General features: G+C 39.9%; 1 protein-coding gene across 3 annotated transcripts in view; it reads left to right on the forward strand.

Moving 5' to 3' along the window:
* Positions 1 to 18,126, forward strand: part of LOC106577950 (sterile alpha motif domain-containing protein 9-like) — a 53,637-nt gene that overhangs the window by 13,395 nt on the left and 22,116 nt on the right. The window contains exons 1-3 of one of the 3 annotated variants that reach the window (XM_014156431.2): positions 2,651 to 2,780; positions 10,846 to 13,687; positions 14,068 to 14,105. In XM_014156431.2, the coding sequence (XP_014011906.2) occupies positions 10,918 to 13,687; positions 14,068 to 14,105 (2,808 nt within the window). In that variant the 5' untranslated portion in view covers positions 2,651 to 2,780; positions 10,846 to 10,917. Of the gene's footprint in view, positions 1 to 2,650; positions 2,781 to 3,115; positions 3,296 to 10,845; positions 13,688 to 14,067; positions 14,106 to 18,126 lie in introns of those variants that run through there. The other 2 variants (XM_014156430.2, XM_014156429.2) reach the window with 2 other exon arrangements.

Below are 18,126 nucleotides of genomic sequence, written 5' to 3' on the forward strand. Positions count from 1 at the left end.
ATCCTGCACTGTAGCAAGCTGATCTGCTAACATCACTAGCTAGCAAAATATCCATCAATGTCAACTGAGCTTGCCGTGGTTTTGGACTAGCTCGCCAGCTATGATAACCCCCTTTGCACAGTACATTTTTGTTGTTGTTCAATTTATCATTCATGCCATGTTACCTGGCTAGTCTCTAACAGGATATCCTTCTAAAAAAGGCACATATTTTCATATTTTTTTATTGTTATCAAAATGAAAACAATGAGGCTACTAACATGCATTGTAATCTGGGCTGCCTGTCAGAGGAACCACTCGACTGATGACGTCATTAAGATGGCGGCACTCATTAGTCAGATGAGGCAGTTTTCTAAGCGTTTTAACATAAATATGGGTTTTCAGCAGTTTTAAGGGTAGGAACATGCATATTGATCACATTAGGTTTTCAAAATCACCTTTACTTACTAAAATGTTTCCGTTCATCTTTTAAAATGTAATAATCGTAACTGCAGTGGTGTGGTCCGTCAATGTGAGTAGAGGTCATCATAAGGTCATGAGTCACACCATTCCTGTGCTTGGGTTGGATAGAGTAGGGTCTGCGTCCCAATGATATCTCCTTCTTCCGAAGTGTACACTTGTTCACTTCTTCCCACATATCTAAAAACACTGTATTGGTGGAGAAATGGGCCAGTCATTTTCTTTAAATCAGCAAAGGGAGGTAAACAAGTCCACACAGGAGGAGGGATAGATAATTGGGACGTAGCCTAGATAGAGGCATCTAACTGTTTGATTTTACCATGTAGGAACTTTAGATTTCCCGGGGGAACTCAGGCAGTGTGGTATAAAGCAGGCAGGAGGTATCCAAATGCACATGACCATAATCTTTTCCTCCTTTTAGTCATTTTGAGCCTCAGAAGTGAATACAAGTAAGATAAGGTTTTCCTTATGGATCACTGCATTTTATCTGGCTGTTTTAAATGTGGTTACCATTTGGTAAATACAGGTCAAAGGTCAGGTTCTCTCTGATTAGCCAATGAAACGGTCTCATTCTTACCCAGATGACAGGATGTTGCATCAATCTGAATGAGGGATGTGGCTTGGGAGAGGCTATACGGTAAGCTAGCTGGGAAGGGCTCATCAGGACGACTGACTAAATGAACTGACTTAACCGAATCCGTTCGTCTCCACTTGACTCTCAATTTGCGACATACATAATCAATTTGGGCGTCGGGCGTGTCCGTATAGCATCTCCTATGTTGCTCGTCTTGAAACTCTGTTCTAACCATGTGATAAAAGATTGGTCATGTTCCAGGCTGATCACATTGCAGACATTGCACTGCATTTACCAATAGTTGCGTGCCACGTCATGGACTGTGCATTTGGGCATCAGATTGCTATATCATTTGATGGGGTTAGATTAAATGTTAAACACCTATCCATGCATTGTGCGATCTGGCATGCATCTGCAATGTAGTCAGCCTGGAAAACTGTCACAACCATTACAACACGTTTTATTGTTATATCGTCCACTGGATGCCATAGGCTATATGCTGTTAGATTGGATTAGGATTTTTCTTTTACAGGACCAAAAGAAAGTTCTAATTATTTATTTTCCAATGACAGCAACAAATAAATAAACGACAAGGTATTAGAATATGTATTGAAATAAGTACATACCTATAAATGTGTCACGGTTGTCGTAAGGCGAAGACCAAAACGCAGCAGGGACATGAATGCTCATCTTCTTTTATTGGTGAAAGAAGGGGAAAAGAGAAAGAAAAAAAAATTGGCTGTCTTGTCATGCACACTCAGCAAAACAAGAAACAATCTCCCACAACACCAAACCAAACAATTACCCATATATAGGACTCTCAATCAGAGGCAACGAGAAAGCGCCTGCCTCCAATTGAGAGTCCAACCCCCATCAACCTAAACATAGAAATACAACAAACCAGAAAGAACATAGAAATACAAAACATAGAACATAGACAAAAACCCGGAAATAATAAGTAAAACACCCTACTACATACACCACCACCCCGAACCACATAAAACCAATACCCTCTGCCACGTCCTGACCAAACTACAACAACAAATAACCCTTAATGCTGGTCAGGACGTGACAAAATGTGGCTTTTGTCCTGATTTAAATGAGACTAAACTGAAATGATGCCATTTTGTCATTGTGCTAAAATGAATATAAATATTATATATTAAAATATATTTGCTAACCTACTGAGAGCTGTATCATGTGATCATTTACCCCTAATTCCCTCGGCTCTGGTCAAAAGTAGTGTTCTATATAGGGAATAGGGAGCCATTTTGGTGGCAGAATATGGTTTCATCATCCACCATTGCTATCATCTACACCAGGTACAAGTAAGCCTACACTGATGTGAGTAAAAATGATCTTTGTCCTGCCACATTAACATCCAGTATGTGTCCTATTCCTCATATAGAGAATAGGGCTCTGGTCAAAAGGAGTGCACTGCAGGGGCGCAACCTTCACTGGGGACATGACCCCCGCACATTCTGAAATTGCTTTTTGTCGTCCCCCTGTTTTATCATTCCACTGAGATGCAAAACAAGGCTGCGTTGTGCGTTAAGACCATGCGGACACCTCAGTGCAATTGGGTAGGCTGTTTTCCGGTTTGGCTGTGTGAAGGCAAAGCTTCTGAAAGGCTGGCGTATAGGACCAGCACTGGAGAGATGAACAGAGGCAGCTGCTGTCTGTGTTGAACTTTTTCTCCGAGTTGTAAAAGCAAGGAGAGCAGAAACTGGCTACTGATCTAGCTGGCAAGGTAACTACTGTTTGACAGAACAAATTATATTTTTTCCCAGTGCTGAGCTAGTACTTTAACTGACATTTTACGTTAGATAATGTTTGTGGCATTGTCTAGTCAGCTCAGTGCAAAAAATATATATATATATATATATATTATATATATTGCACTGAACTGACTAGACAATGCCACAAACATTGTATATATATATATACACAGTACCAGTCAAAGGTTTGGACACACCTACTCAATCCAAACTTACGGTAATGTATATATCAAAGGTGGTCAGGAAATATGAGATTGAGTAACTCCCACAAACACCCATGGTACAATACGGCCGTGCCCTTCTGGGAGGAGACTGAACTAAATTGCTGCTGCTTACCTTGACTAACTTTCCAGTTTGCTAGTCTACACTCGACAATATGTATTTTGATGGTCTAGATTATTTGCTTGATTATCTGGTCTGTAAATAATATTTGCCATACATTCTGAATATGGGGAGACACCATGGAGGGAAGTAGGATGAAGACACTGTGAGTACTGTAACCTAATATTCTGTGAAAACAATGTCTCTGTTCCCTGCAGTGAGTAGGCTAACATCAATCATGTTAAATGTATTTAAATGTGTCAGAAGTAGTTTTTTGGGGTTTTTTTACACATGAAGACCACATTATTAATTTTAAACTGTGTAAGTTTTCAAGGCTGGTTACTGTTATGTTCATGTTAAATAGGTGTTTGTCCCTTTGAGTACACAAGATTTATTGGCTAAGGGCGAGAGAAACAGGATATACAATGTAAAATTAGCCTACGAGACAGAATGCAAATAAACAAGCCCAGGGTTGAATATTCCTCACACTGGATTTCCCTCTTATCACTAACAGGGTGGCAGGTAGCCTAGTGGTTAGAGCGTTGGACTAGTAACCGAAAGGTTGCAAGATTGAATCCCTGAGCCGACAAGGTAAAAATCTGTTGTTCTGCCCCTGAACAAGGCAGTTTATAGGCTGTCATTGAAAATAAGAATTTGTTCTTAACTGACTTGCCTAGTTAAATAAAGGTAAAAAAAACAGGTAACAGTATGTTTGTGCTAACATTCCACTCTGCTGCTCCTTGTCTTGACAAGTTTGTCATATGACACAAACTACAAGGAGTAGAATACCAGCACAAAACAGGTCTGGATTTCATGCAAACTCAGATTTTGTAAGTCAAGAATGTATTCCCATTTACAGTTTTTTGTCAACCATAGTAGCCAAGTTAGTTTTGACTTAAATCTGCTTGAAAATCAATAGCAAGACTTGCACATCTAGACGTTCCGCTAGCGGAACACCTGCTCCAATATCCAATGATAGGCGTGGCGCGAATTACAAATTCCTCAAAAATACAAAAACTTCAATTTTTCAAACATATGACTATTTCACAGCTTTTTAAAGACAAGACTCTCCTTTATCTAACCACACTGTCCGATTTCAAAAAGGCTTTACAGCGAAAGCAAAACATTAGATTATGTCAGCAGAGTACCCAGCCAGAAATAATCAGACACCCATTTTTCAAGCTAGCATATAATGTCACAAAAACCCAGAAGACAGCTAAATGCAGCACTAACCTTTGATGATCTTCATCAGATGACACACCTAGGACATTATGTTATACAATACATGCATGTTTTGTTCAATCAAGTTCATATTTATATCAAAAAGCAGCTTTTTACATTAGCATGTGACGTTCAGAACTAGCATACCCCCCGCAAACTATCGGGGAATTTACTAACAATTTACTAAATTACTCACGATAAACGTTCACAAAAAGCATAACAATTATTTTAAGAATTATAGATACAGAACTCCTCTATGCACTCGATATGTCACCTTTTTGGTGAAAGCACATTTTGCAATATTCTAAGTACATAGCCCAGCCATCACGGGCTAGCTATTTAGACACCCGGCAAGTTTACCCTTCACCAAAATCAGATTTACTATTACAAAAGTTTGATTACCTTTTGTTGTCTTCGTCAGAATGCACTCCCAGGACTGCTACTTCAATAACAAATGTTGGTTTGGTCCAAAATAATCCATCGTTATATCCAAATAGCGGCGTTTTGTTCGTGCGTTCCAGAAGCTATCCGAAATGGTAAATCAGGGTCGCGCGCATGGCCGTACTTCGAAGCATGTCAACCGCTGTTTAAAATCAATTTTTATGCAATTTATCTCGTAAAAAAGCGATAATATTCCGACCGGCAATCTCCTTTTCGGCAAACAGAGGAAAAAACACAAAGACGGGGGCGGCCAGTGCACGCGCCTAAGCCCACAGTCCCTTGATCGGCCTCTTGAGAAAGGTGATAATGTGTTTCAGCCTGGGGCTGGAATGACGACATTCAGGTTTTTCCCGGGCTCTGAGAGCCTATGGAAGACGTAGGAAGTGTCACGTTAGAGCAGAGATCCTTTGTAATGAATAGAGATGGCAAAGAAGTTGAAGAAATGGTCAGACAGGGTACCTCCTGTACAGAATCTTCTCACGTTTTGGCCTGCCAAATGAGTTCTGTTATACTCACAGACACCATTCAAACAGTTTTAGAAACTTTGGAGTGTTTTCTATCCAAAGCTAATAATTATATGCATATTCTAGTTTCTGGGCAGGACTAATAATCAGATTAAATCGGGTACGTTTTTTATCCAGCCGTGAAAATACTGCCCCCTAGCCATAACAGGCTAATATTGCACAATCCAGGTGTGTAAAGCTCGTAGAGACTTTCCCATTAAGACTCACAGCCTTAATCCCTCCCAAAGGTGTTTCTAACATGTAATAAAATGTGAAGAAATCCACAGGGTATGAGTACTTTTACAAGGCACTGTCATTAGCATCATAGGCACCATAGATACTAGTGCAATAACTATTGATCAAGCGGACTATTCGATTAAAAGTAGGTAGGCAAACAGTGTGAAATATTGTGATTAGTATAGCTGTACAATCACATATTGTTGCCCATAGTGAAAAGTGGATCTTGTATTTGGTAAAATGAGAAACCGGAAGTCCTACCACTTGCTCTGTCAGAGTATTAAAGCTGTGAGATTGTATTGAAGTATTTTGAACGCTAATGTGGAGTGTACTGAAATTGAAATCAACATGGTCATGGATTCACTGAGTGGACATAAAGTAATATAGTTCCTACATGGTAGAGTACTTCCTTTGTTATCAAACTGATCTTTTGTCCTTTCTGTCATCCTATGAACCCTGTTCATTGCTGCTCGCAGCTATATTTGGTATAGCTTCAAGTACATTTTTTAAAAGTATTCACAAACCTTAACTTTTTCCACATTTTGATTAAATGTAGATTTTTGTCACTGGCCTACACAAAATACCCCATGACGTCAGAGTGGAATTATGTTTTAGAAATTGTAACAAATTAATTACATTTGAAAAGCAAATGTATTGAACTTGAAAAGCTGAAAAGTCTTGAGTCAATAAGTATTCAACCCCTTTGTTATGGCAAGCCTAAATACGTTCAAGAGTAAAACTTTGCTTAACAATTCACATAAGTTGCATGGACTCACTCTGTGTGCAATAATAGTGTTTAACATGATTTTTGAATGACTACCTCATCTCTGTACCCCACACATACAATTATCTGTAAGGTCACTCAGTTGAGCAGTGAATTTCAAACACAGATTCAACTACAAAAACCAGGGAGGGTTTCCAATGCCTCGCAAAGAAGGGCACCTATTAGCAGAGGGGTGGATATAAAAAAGCAGACATTTAATATCTCTGTGAGCCATGGTGAATTTATTCATTACACGTATAATGGTATAACAATAAACTCAATCACTGCAAAGAAACAGGCGTCCTTCCTAACTTAGTTGCTGGAGAGGAAGGAAACTGCTCAGGGATTTCAATGGTGACTTTAAAACAGTTACAGTTCAATGGTTGTGATAGGACAAATCTGAGGATGGATCAACAACATTGTCGTTACTTCACAATACTAACCCAATTGACAGAGTGAAAATTAAATATTCCAAAACATGCATCCTGTTTGCAGGCACTAAAGTAATACTGCAAAAAATGTGGCAAAGCAATTAGCTTTTTTGTCCTGAATACAAAGTGTTATGTTTGGGGCAAATACAATACCACGCAATACCACTCTCCATATTTTCAAGCATAGTGGTGGCTGGATCATGTTATGGGTATGCTTATAATCATTAAGGACTGGGGAGTATTTCAGCATAAATAAATGTACGAAATGCAGCTAAGCAGAGGCAAAATCCTAGAGGAAAACCTAAAAACCTACTTCAGTCTGCTTTCCACCAGACACTGGGAGATGAATTCACCTTTGAGCAGGACAATAAACTAAAAAACAAGGCCAAATCTACACTGGAGTTGCTTACCAAGAAGACAGTGAATGTTCCTGAGTGGCCGAGTTACAGTTTTGACTTAAATCTACTTGAAAATCTATGGCAACACCTTAAAATGACTGTCTAGTAATGACCAACAACCAATTTGACAGAACTTGAAGAATTTTTCAAAGAATAATGGGCAAATGTTGCACAATCCAGGTGTGGAAAGCTCTTAGAGACTCACAGCTGTAATCACTGCCAAAAGTGCTTCTACAAAGTTTTGATTCAGGGGTGTGCATACTTACGTGAATTAGATATTTCTGTTTTTCATTTTCAATAAATTTGCAAACATTTCTAAAAACATGTTTTCACTTTGTCATTATGGGCTATTGTGTGTATATGGGTGAGGGTACAAAATATTTAATCCATTTTGAATTCAGGCTGTAACATGTGGAATAAGTCAAGGAGTATGAATACTTTCTGATGACACGGTACTTGTGAAAATTGCAACAAAGTTATTGAAAAAAACGTATAAGAGAGGGTAGTGTCGTGTCTTTGGCTATGCCGGATTAAGTGATATGACATGCTATTCTCTAAAATCCTTTCTCTGTAATTAATATTACCTGATTAAGTTAACCTCACTAGGGTAGGGGGCAGCATTCGGAATTTTAGATGAGAAGTGTGCCCAAATTAAACTGCCTGCTACTCGGGCCCAGAAGGTAGGATATGCATATTATTAGTAGATTTGGATAGGAAACACTCTGAAGTTTCTAAAACTGTTTGAATGATGTCTGTGAGTATAACAAAACTCATATGACAGGCAAAAACCTGAGAAAAATCCATCCAGGAATTGTGGAAATCTGACGTTTGTAGTTTTTCAAGTGATTGCCTATACAGTATACAGTGTCTTAGAGGTCATTTTGCACTTCCTAAGGCTTCCACTAGATGTCAACAGTCTTTAGAACGTTGTTTCATGCTTCTACTCTGAATGGGGAGAGAATAAGAGCTCGTGGAATTAGATGACTGAGAAAATGACGTGAGCTTAGTGGCCCGCGCTCCCGTGAGAGTTAGCTGTGTTCCTTTTCTTTTTTGAAGACAAAGGAATCGTCCGGTTGGAATATTATGGAAGATTTATGATAAAAGCATCCTAAAGATTGATTCTATACATCGTTTGACATGTTTCTACGAACTGTAATATAACTGTTTTGACTTTTCGTCTGAACTTACTGCGTGAGCACAGCGCCTTTGGATTACTCGACCGAACGAGCGAACAAAAAGGAGGTATTTGGACATATATATGGACTTTATCGAAACAAATGAACATTTATTGGGGAACTGGGATTCCTGGGAGTGCATTCCGATGAAGATCATCAAAGGTAAGTGAATATTTATAATGTTATTTCTGAGTTTTGTTGACTGAGTTTTGTTGACAAAATGGCGGGTTTGGTTTCGTGTCTGAGCACTGTTCTCAGATTATTGCAAAGTGTGATTTCGCTGTAAAGCTTTTTGGAAATCATACACAGCGGTTGCATTAAGGAGAAGTGTATCTATAATTCTTTGGATAACAGTTTAATATTTTATCAACGTTTATGATGAGTATTTCTGTAAATTGATGTGCTCATTCACCGGAAGTTTTTGGAGGCAAAACATTTCTGAACATTACGGGCCAATTTAAAATTGAGTTTTTGGATATAAATATGAACTTTATCGAGCAAAACATATATATATTGTGTAACAGGAAGTCCTATGAGTGCCATCTGATGAAGATCATCAAAGGTTAGTGATTAATTTTAGCTGTATTTCTGGTTTTTGTGACGCCTCTCCTTGCTTGGAAAATGGCTGTGTGGTTTTTCTTGTCTAGGTGCTGTCCTAACATAATCTAATGCTACGCTTTCGCCGTAAAGCCGTTTTGAAATCGGACAATGTGGTTGGATTAACGAGAAGTTTATCTTTAAAATGGTGTAAAATGGTTGTATGGTTGAGAAATTTGAATTATGAGATTTTTGTTGTTTTGAATTTGGCGCCCTGCTATTTCACTGTTGGCGAGTGTGTCCCGCAGGTGGGACGCTAGCATCCCACATACCCCAGAGAGGCTAATCATGTAAATGTAATTAACTACAAAGTCGGGGCACAACGAAAGAATGTTTATAGAGCTGTTATCTTCCGAATAAACTCTTAAAGACCTGGTAATCTTTTATCTAAATAGCAGTCTATATTTAATCGTACCTTATTTCAGTCTCATCTGAAAGTTGTAAATTCTTGGTTATCTTCACGAACCCTGGCTAACAAGTTGAATCAGCAATACAAAATTTGGTTTAATTATTTATTTACTAAATAGCTAAATAATCACACAAAATGGATAATACATTGAATACAAATTATGTCATATAAGAAAACGTCCCCTGTGGATGGAACCGTTATGATGGCCTAGATACACAAAGAAAGGTGGTTGGGTTTTGAATGAAAGAGCGGGAAGACTGAGGAACAAAGGTAGAAGCTATGTCTTTATCGGGCCGTAGGCAGCTACTCTATCGTAAATACAGAATCTTAACCGCCAATTTGGAATAGGAAAATGCAATAAATATTTACTCTGAGCTGCACTTCGATCGGTTGGTAGTAGATGGGAGGCTGTGTTGCCCAACAGAGATCTTTCTTGTCCTTTGAAGAGTGTCTCTGGTGGTAAATTAGATACGTTGTAGTATCTTCGTTGTGTGTTAGACTGGATACGTAGTCCGTCCTTTCCTAGCCCACGTTTACAGCAGCCACTGCTAACTCAACGGCTAGGAGGTATCACTTCTGGAGTGAATAAGAGTTCAAAGTTCATACCAAGTTGCCATACTTTTAGCTCATGCTATATTCTGGCTGGTATAGTCGAAATGCATCCTTTCGGTGTGTATAGGTTGTCACCTTCACATTGAAATTCGATGCTAATTTCGTTAGGTCCTTGTCGTTCAACCAGAGCTCACGCTGAGGTTGGCTTAGTTCTTTAGGTGGTCAGGTGTCCTTTCAACGTGGGGACCTCAAGTCCACACGTTCTTGGAACAGCTTATTCTCTGAATCCTTGTAACATAGGGCTTCGCCCTAATGTACTCGGAACAGGAGGTTACATTTTCGTCAAGGGCTTATATAGTGGAGGGAGAGAAGGGTGTGTTTCATAGTTTATAACCCATGTCTCTTCACAGGGGTGGGCCACTGATTGAGCAGAGCTCTAAATTTATGAAAACCCTATTCTCTCATTTGGAAGCTAAAATTACATTTAATCTTTTCACAAATAGTTTAATATTGAAACATATAAATTGCACAACAATTCCATGTGCATCTGATAACTAGAATGTGTAGACTTTCCCAGATACAGTTTATGTCGTCCTGTCATCAGTCATAATGTCATATTCATTAAGTACCAACGCATATTTTCAACTGGTTCTATTACTGAAATATGGTTCCTTTCCCCCCACTTGTTTGATGTTCCCAGACTCTCTATGTTTAACAAAGGCTATTCAAGAGTCCTTCAGTAGAGTCAGAGAGAGAGGGAAGGGAGAAAGGTGTTTATGGGGGGTCATAAACCTTAACCACAGACCAACGTCATGACAGTAGCAACAAGAAGCAAAACACACACAGCCTGCAATTATCAGCGGCATGCATTGTCAGAAGATAAATCCAACAAAGTCAAAGATACAGCCTTTTACTGTATACAGCCTTTTGTTTATAACCGTTAATGCCCTTCGACATTCTTACTTAAACATTATTGTCTCCTTTTTCAGTGTCCATGCCACCACATGAAGAACAACTAATATTCAGAAAACTGGTTCAGCTTGGGACGGGAGACAATAAAGATGGCACACAACAAGGGGTCGTCCCTGTCCAATTCCCGTGGTCGTGAAATTTATGTTGGAAGTGAAATCAGGGATTCCATTTCACTTCTGGATGTTTTGTACTCAAATGCATTTGAAGAAGAGGACATAGACTACGCAGTAGCTAAGAAGACCGAGGTAGATTTTTACAGAGGAGCCCCACCTCAATGGCTTAACTTCTGCTGGGCTGAAAGGGCAACTTCAGCTGATAAAACTACCCCCTTTATCAAAAGAGACGGGTACACTGAGCTGATACAAAATATTAAGAAAAAGCTTAAGGGTGACCTGACTTCTACCATGAATCTGCTGCATCAGCCAGGCAGTGGGGGAACCACTCTGGCCAAGCAGGTGCTCTGGGACATGAGGAAAACACTGAGGTGTGCTGTTCTAACAGGCCCTACCTCAGATATCACCGCTATCGCCAAGCAGGTGATTTACCTTTTCACTGCAGGCAGTCAAGGCCACCAGAACACTGTGCTCTTAATGCTGGAAGATGAGCGTATTCTGGAGAATCTGCAGGATGCCATCATCAAAGAGATTGCAGAGAGAAACATCACGACCCACATGCCAGTGGTCATCATTTTAAACTGTGTGCATAAGGCAGTTATCAAACAAGAGGACCATAACAACTCAAGACATGTTATTCTCAGGACGGAACTTTCTGAAGCAGAGAGACAACAGTTTGAGGAGAAACAGATTGAGTTCAGTCGAAGCTACAGCAATGAACACAAACAGTTTCATGGCTTTAACATAATGCGAGAAAATTTCAGTGAAGATTATGTTCAAAAAACGTGTGCCCTTTCAGGAGATGTCAGGAAACATAGAAGACCAAAAAATTCCCAGCTTCTTGCATTCTTATCACTAGTGAATGCCTACGTCCCTGGCTCCCACCTTCTGCAGTCTCAATGTCAGGCATTCCTGGGGCCTCCAGATCCCATTTATGGAGGTCCTTCCTTTGAGCAGCGAATGAAGCCTTTCACTCATCTGATAGTGACATTCCCTGCACGACAGGGACAAGACAAACATGTCCGCATGGCTCACCCACTGATTGCAGAGCAGTGTGTTAAGGTACTGGCTACGGCAGGTGTGACCAGGAGTGATACAGCAAGAAACTTTCTGACTGAATTTTGTAGAGAAGAGGTACAACAATTTTTAGTTCAAGACATGTTAACGAAAAGGGAAATGGGAGAAGAGAGAAAAGACACGTTTTCCAGGTTGATTCAAGATATTGAAGGCGAAGAATCCAAAAGCAATGTTGTATCTGTTTTACAATTAGCTTCAGAGATATTCAAGCAAAACCCATTTATTCCTCAAAATCTTGCTCGTTTTCATTACATTGAGACAAGAGCCTATTTTAAAGCGGAGAAGTGGGCAAAAATTGCGAAAGACAGAGATCCTAAAAGTTCATTTGTTGCTGATACACTGGGGCAAGTATACAAGAACCAATTGAAGAGCAGGGTCTATGATCCTTCCCTCTCTGCACAAGAAATTTTGCAACTGTCAAAAAAGGCCTTTGAGGCTTTCAGAGATGAGGAAAGGGCTGCTGAAAATGAGCAGGGAGCAGACATGCAAGACGATGGTATGACCAAAGTCTCACGGATCTTTAACAACAGAGGACTATTTGGATATCTACAGGTTGCCAACATTGTTTTTGACTCGCTTGTCTCTCTTGACAATAACTGGAAAAAGGTCCTTACCATGGAAATATCAGCTGACTCCTTTTTCATATCAATCGGACAGAAAAAGCTCTTCAAGTACAAGCCACTCATCAGCAGCCTCAGGGATGAGGTGGAGAGGAAATGTGAGTTTTTTGATGGTTACCTGACTTACTCCAAGCCCAGCATAGAGAAAGATGAACCTCATTACTTTCAGACTGATGTCAAGAACTGCTACCACAAATATGTGGGGACATGCACACCTATACACTCAGAGTCTGGAATAGGTGTACCCCTCCAGAAGCTCAAAGAGGAAATGGCCATTGCCTTCCCTGGACTGCTTTCTTGTCTTGATAAGGGCTATGATAAAACTCACTTGCGCCGAATAACAATTTTGTGGGAGGAAATAAAAGAAGAATGGGAAAAAAAGAAAGATGGTGGTGGTGAGAACAAAGCTGCCCAAAACTTCATCCTTGCCAACATCATCTTAAGCAAAGTGGAAGCAGCATCTCCAGTGCTTACCCCTTTGCCAATCCTAAGAGGTATTCTGGAAAGACACCTATTGGCCAATTTCGGTAACCAAACCCCAGAGTTTTACTTCTTAGTCCTTTTGCTGTTTTGGCCCGAGGAGTATAAGAAAATGGGATTCAATGTTGACCTCAACAAATGTGTTCTAGAGATGCAAGAGTCCTACAAAAACACATACAAGAAGCATCTTCGCTCAAGGTACCTTCGCCCCCTTATTTTCCTGGGAAAGGGTGAGGGTTTGAGCAGATTGGTTCATAGATCAAAAATAGAGAAACTATTGGCAAGGGAGAATCCAATGGCAGGGCCAGACACTATAGATCAAAAGTGGAGCAGTGGTGAGGTGTGGAGAGAACCCATTGTCCAGGATCTTCTACTTCCAGTCATTGGAGTGGTTAGACAGCACAGGGTGTTTGCGTGCGTTGATGGCAAGGAGATTGAAGTCTGTGCCGACCAACGAAGAAAAGTTTGGAAGTCCGAAGACGTCTGCTTCTACCTAGGCTTCACCATTAGAGGTCCTGTGGCCTATGGCATACAGTACCCATCCCATCACGGATATGTCTTATATTCAGGTATGATGACAGGGGGGAAGCCTCGTACATTTTTGGAAGTAACTGACATCAAATAGATAAAAAATGGTAAAACCATTCTAATCCTAATCTTCTCATTTTCATTTCTACATTCTCTCACTCATGTTCAAGTTCTTGATATTTTCATGTGCTAAGTTATCCACAATACAGTGACGTTCAAACCCACCAATCCTCACAGGGAAACATTGATGCTGGGAGCATTTGTCATTCATCTCATAGAGATCATTGTTATCACTAAATATAATTGTTATTGTATTTGTGATTTTAAAATTCTTTGTGTACCAGGAAATTAAGACCACTGTATTATCACTGAGGTTAATGGTTGGTGTACTTGATTTTCTGATTGATGTGTCTGTCCCCAGGGCCTGTGAGAAGTTGCACAACCTGTGCTAATGTGATGGTGAGTTAATCTTTGTTACTGTATTCATATCGTGTACAGTAGTTGTCGATACATTTTTGTCAAATGTTTGACTACCACCTATGTTGACTGTGCTCTGTATTCATGAATATCTTTTTACTTTCATGAAAATCAAAAATATGTTGTGGAAATCCTACATTTTGCTCCAGTTTCACACCGCTGGCAGCTGCACTGTTAGAAAAAAGTAGTGCTTCATTTGTAAATTCGTAGGTGCCGGAAGAAAAAGTGAGCATGAGAGGGGCATGACTTGGGTTGCTCTCAGGTTCCAGAATGCATTAAAAAAAAATCCCCTTCATAATAAACCATTGCATGCATTATCATCGTATTTGCATTCTGGCATACAGCAGTAGAGTAGAGATTCTTTAAGAAGGGAGAAACAAAAAACGGGTTCGGGAAAAAATGTGGCCTTTTCATAAACGCATTTCATACAATTTCACATAATTTTAGATGACTGGAGACTTGAGCAGAATCTTTTTTTAGTAACTCACAAATTATCGAAATGACAGGCTACTTTGACCATGACAAACTCAGAATCTGAGATCAATTAAAACGACCCTGTCCTGAATCCAGCAATAGCCTAGGCCTAGGTGTGTGGACACACATATTGTACAATATAAGGAGGAAACTATAGTCCTAAAAAAGCTTTCCAGTTTCAGTCACTCACCCAATGATGCTCAGTTCACTCACCTGCGATGGCCGATGCGCTCATTCTTAAAGCCATCTCTTTCTTGTTTTACTTTGTAAAACAATGCTGTTTGCTCAATAGGCCTATTTGGAAGTTGATAACATTTTTGGTAGCTTAGTCTTTGGTAAATTAGTCTTCTCTTTTCAGTAGAATCATTTGCTTTCCAACCGGTGCTTTCCCCCGATTGTATACCGAACGAAAATATAAATTCAACATGCAACAATTTCAAAGGTTTAACTGAGTTACAGTTCGTACTTGTAAGGAAATCAGTCAATTTAAATACATTCATTTCGCCCTAATCGATGGTTTTCACATGACTGGGTATACAGATATGCATCCGTTGGTCATAGAGACCTTAAAAAAAAGGTAGGGGTGTGGATCAGAAAACCAGTCAGTATCTGGTGCGACCACCATTTGCCTCATGCAGCCAACACATCTCCTTAGCATAGAGTTGATCAGGCTGTTGATTGTGGCCTGTGGAACATTGTCCCACTTCTTTTCAATGGCTGTTCAAATTTGCTGGATATTGAACTGGTACATGGTTGCATACACATCGATATAGAGCATCCCAAACATGCTCAATGGGTGACATGTCTGGTGAGTATGCAGTCCATTGGAAGAACTGGGACATTTTCAGCTTCCAGGAATTGTGTACAGATCCTTGCAACATTGGGTCGTGCATTATAATGCTGAAACATGAGGTGATGGAGGCGGATGACTAGCACGACAATGGGCCTCAGGATCTCTTCACAGTATCTCTGCATTCAAATTGCCATCAATAAAATGCAATTGTGTTCGTTTTCAGTACATTGCGTGTACCCCTACCATAACCCCACCGCCACCATGCGGCACTCTGTTCACAACGTTGACATCAGCAAACCGCTCGCCTTACAGGTGGACTGCGGTTGTGAAGCTAATTGGACTTACTGCTAAATGTCTGGGATCTTCTATTTCAGCTCATGAAACATGAGACCAACAATTTACATATAGTTTATATTTTTGTTCAGTTTATTCGAAATATTGCGACATGCCTGTTTTGGCTTCATGCTGTTCACTGACAGATTTGCCGCAATTCCCGACTGTAGGCATGCCTTGTGATTGGGCTACACACAATCTCAGCTAGCCTATGTATTTATTATTGATCCTTTGTGGCTGAATTATAGGCCTACTCCTGGTGTATTATTCAGAATTATTTAATTTATTTCTGAACAGTCAACAGTAATTCTATAACTTTGCAAATGTATTTCAATTCATCAGGGGTGCTGTGGCACCTCCAGCACCCTTCCACGGCTATGATTCTTTAAGGAAATAAATTATGAAATGCAATGTTGGAGAGATTAGTTGCAGGCTCATGTCTATCAGAGCAGAGAGAGGATGGCAGATAATAGAAAGTGAATCTCAATCTAGTTCTGTGAGAGATACAAGAGCCCTTCTCTGTCTCACCACAGCAATGGCCACGCTTTGGTCTATAGGCTTCAATGTTGCGCAAACCATGAACCCGGGCCGGCCCAACACAAATTAATTCTTAGAATATCAGGCACGTTATCACAGCACGTTTTTAAGGGGCAGGAGAATTACAGAGGAGGCAACTTGTATTGACTCTGATTTTATTATTATGTTTACATTGCAAACAGTGAAAATAAGTGTTCATGCCACCAGAGGTACCGAATCCTGGCAAATAGGTTACGGAACGAAACAGTGCAAAACTGAAAGTTGCAGGATCCTGTTCCGGCAAGATCCGGCTGAAATTAAGCACTGGAAAAAAATATTATAAAAGGGTTCTTTGTGGAGGGATAGGGTTCTACCAAGAACCGTTTTCATCTGAAGAACCCTCTTTGGGAGACAATGGTTATTTGTAAGGCAAATGGTTCTCCCTAGAACCTTTAACATGCTAAGAACATTTTTGGGAAGAACCCTTCAGAATCTGAATAAGTTTATTTATTGTAATTTCATTATTTTACATAGTGCTTGGGCTTTTGTGTTTACCTCAGTGTTTAAACTTTAACATCAGGATTTTAAAAAGAGTGGTGTGAGATTGGTGTGAGTAAACCCCAAAAGTTCTGGAAAACGGTTAAAGACCTGGAGAATAAACCCTCCTCCTCACAGCTGCCCATGCCCCTTAATGTTGATGATGTGGTTGTTACTGACAAGAAGCACATGGCTGAGCTCTTTAATCACTACTTCATTAAGTCAACAACATAGCTCAGGCAGTAGGAAGCTCTCTCATCCATTTATATACATATGATACAGTCTTATACTCAGCTGTCCCCTACCCGGATGTTGTGTTAAATACTCTACAACAAAGCTTTCTTAGTGTCCAACAAGCTTTCTCTACCCTTAACCTTGTTCTTAACACCTCCAAAACAAAGGTAATGTGGTTTGGTAAGAAGAGTGCCCCTCTCCTCACAGGTGTGATTATTACCTCTGAGTGTTTAGAGCTTGAGGTAGTCACGTCATACAAGTACTTGGGAGTATGGCTAGACAGTACACTGTCCTTCTCTCTGCACATATCAAAACTGCAGGCTAAAGTTAAATCTAGACTTGGTTTCCTCTTTTGCCCCAGCTGCCAAACTAACCCTGATTCAGATGACCATCCTACCCATGCTAGATTACGAAGACATAATTTATAGATTGGCAAGGGTGCACTCGAGCAGCTTGATGTTCTTTACCATTTGGCCATCAGATTTGCCACCAATGCTCCTTATAGGACACATCACTGTACTCTATACTCCTCTGTAAACTGCTCATCTCTGTATACCCGTTGCAACAGTTTTATCTCAATCTCTTCATTCAAAGACTCAATCATGTACACTCTTACTGACAGTTGTGGCTGCTTTGTGTAATGTATTGTTGTCTCTACCTTCTTGACCTTTGTGCTATTGACTGTGCCCAATAATCTTTGTACAATGTTTTGTGCTGCTACCATGCTGTTGTTATGTTGTGCAGCTACAATGCTGTGTTGTCATGTGTTGCTGCCTTGCTATGTTGTTGTCTTAGGTCTCTCTTTATGTAGTGTTGTGTTGTCTCTCTTGTTGTGATTTGTGTTTTGTCCTATATTTATATTGTATTTATTATTATGTTTTAATCCCAGACCCCTTCCCCGCAGGAGGCCTTTTGCCTTTTGGTAGGCCGTCACTGTAAATAAGAATTTATTCTTAACTGACTTGCCTAGTTAAATAAAGGTTAAATAAATACAAATAAAAACCTATATGGGAATATTTGTGCATGTATCTGGCATTCCCTTAAAACCTGTTTGGGATAGGGGGCAGTATTTTCACGGCCGGATAAAAAACGTACCTGATTTAATCTGGTTACTAC

Source organism: Salmo salar, chromosome ssa18, assembly GCF_905237065.1.
Source record: "Salmo salar chromosome ssa18, Ssal_v3.1, whole genome shotgun sequence".
NCBI classification, from domain to species: domain Eukaryota; kingdom Metazoa; phylum Chordata; class Actinopteri; order Salmoniformes; family Salmonidae; genus Salmo; species Salmo salar.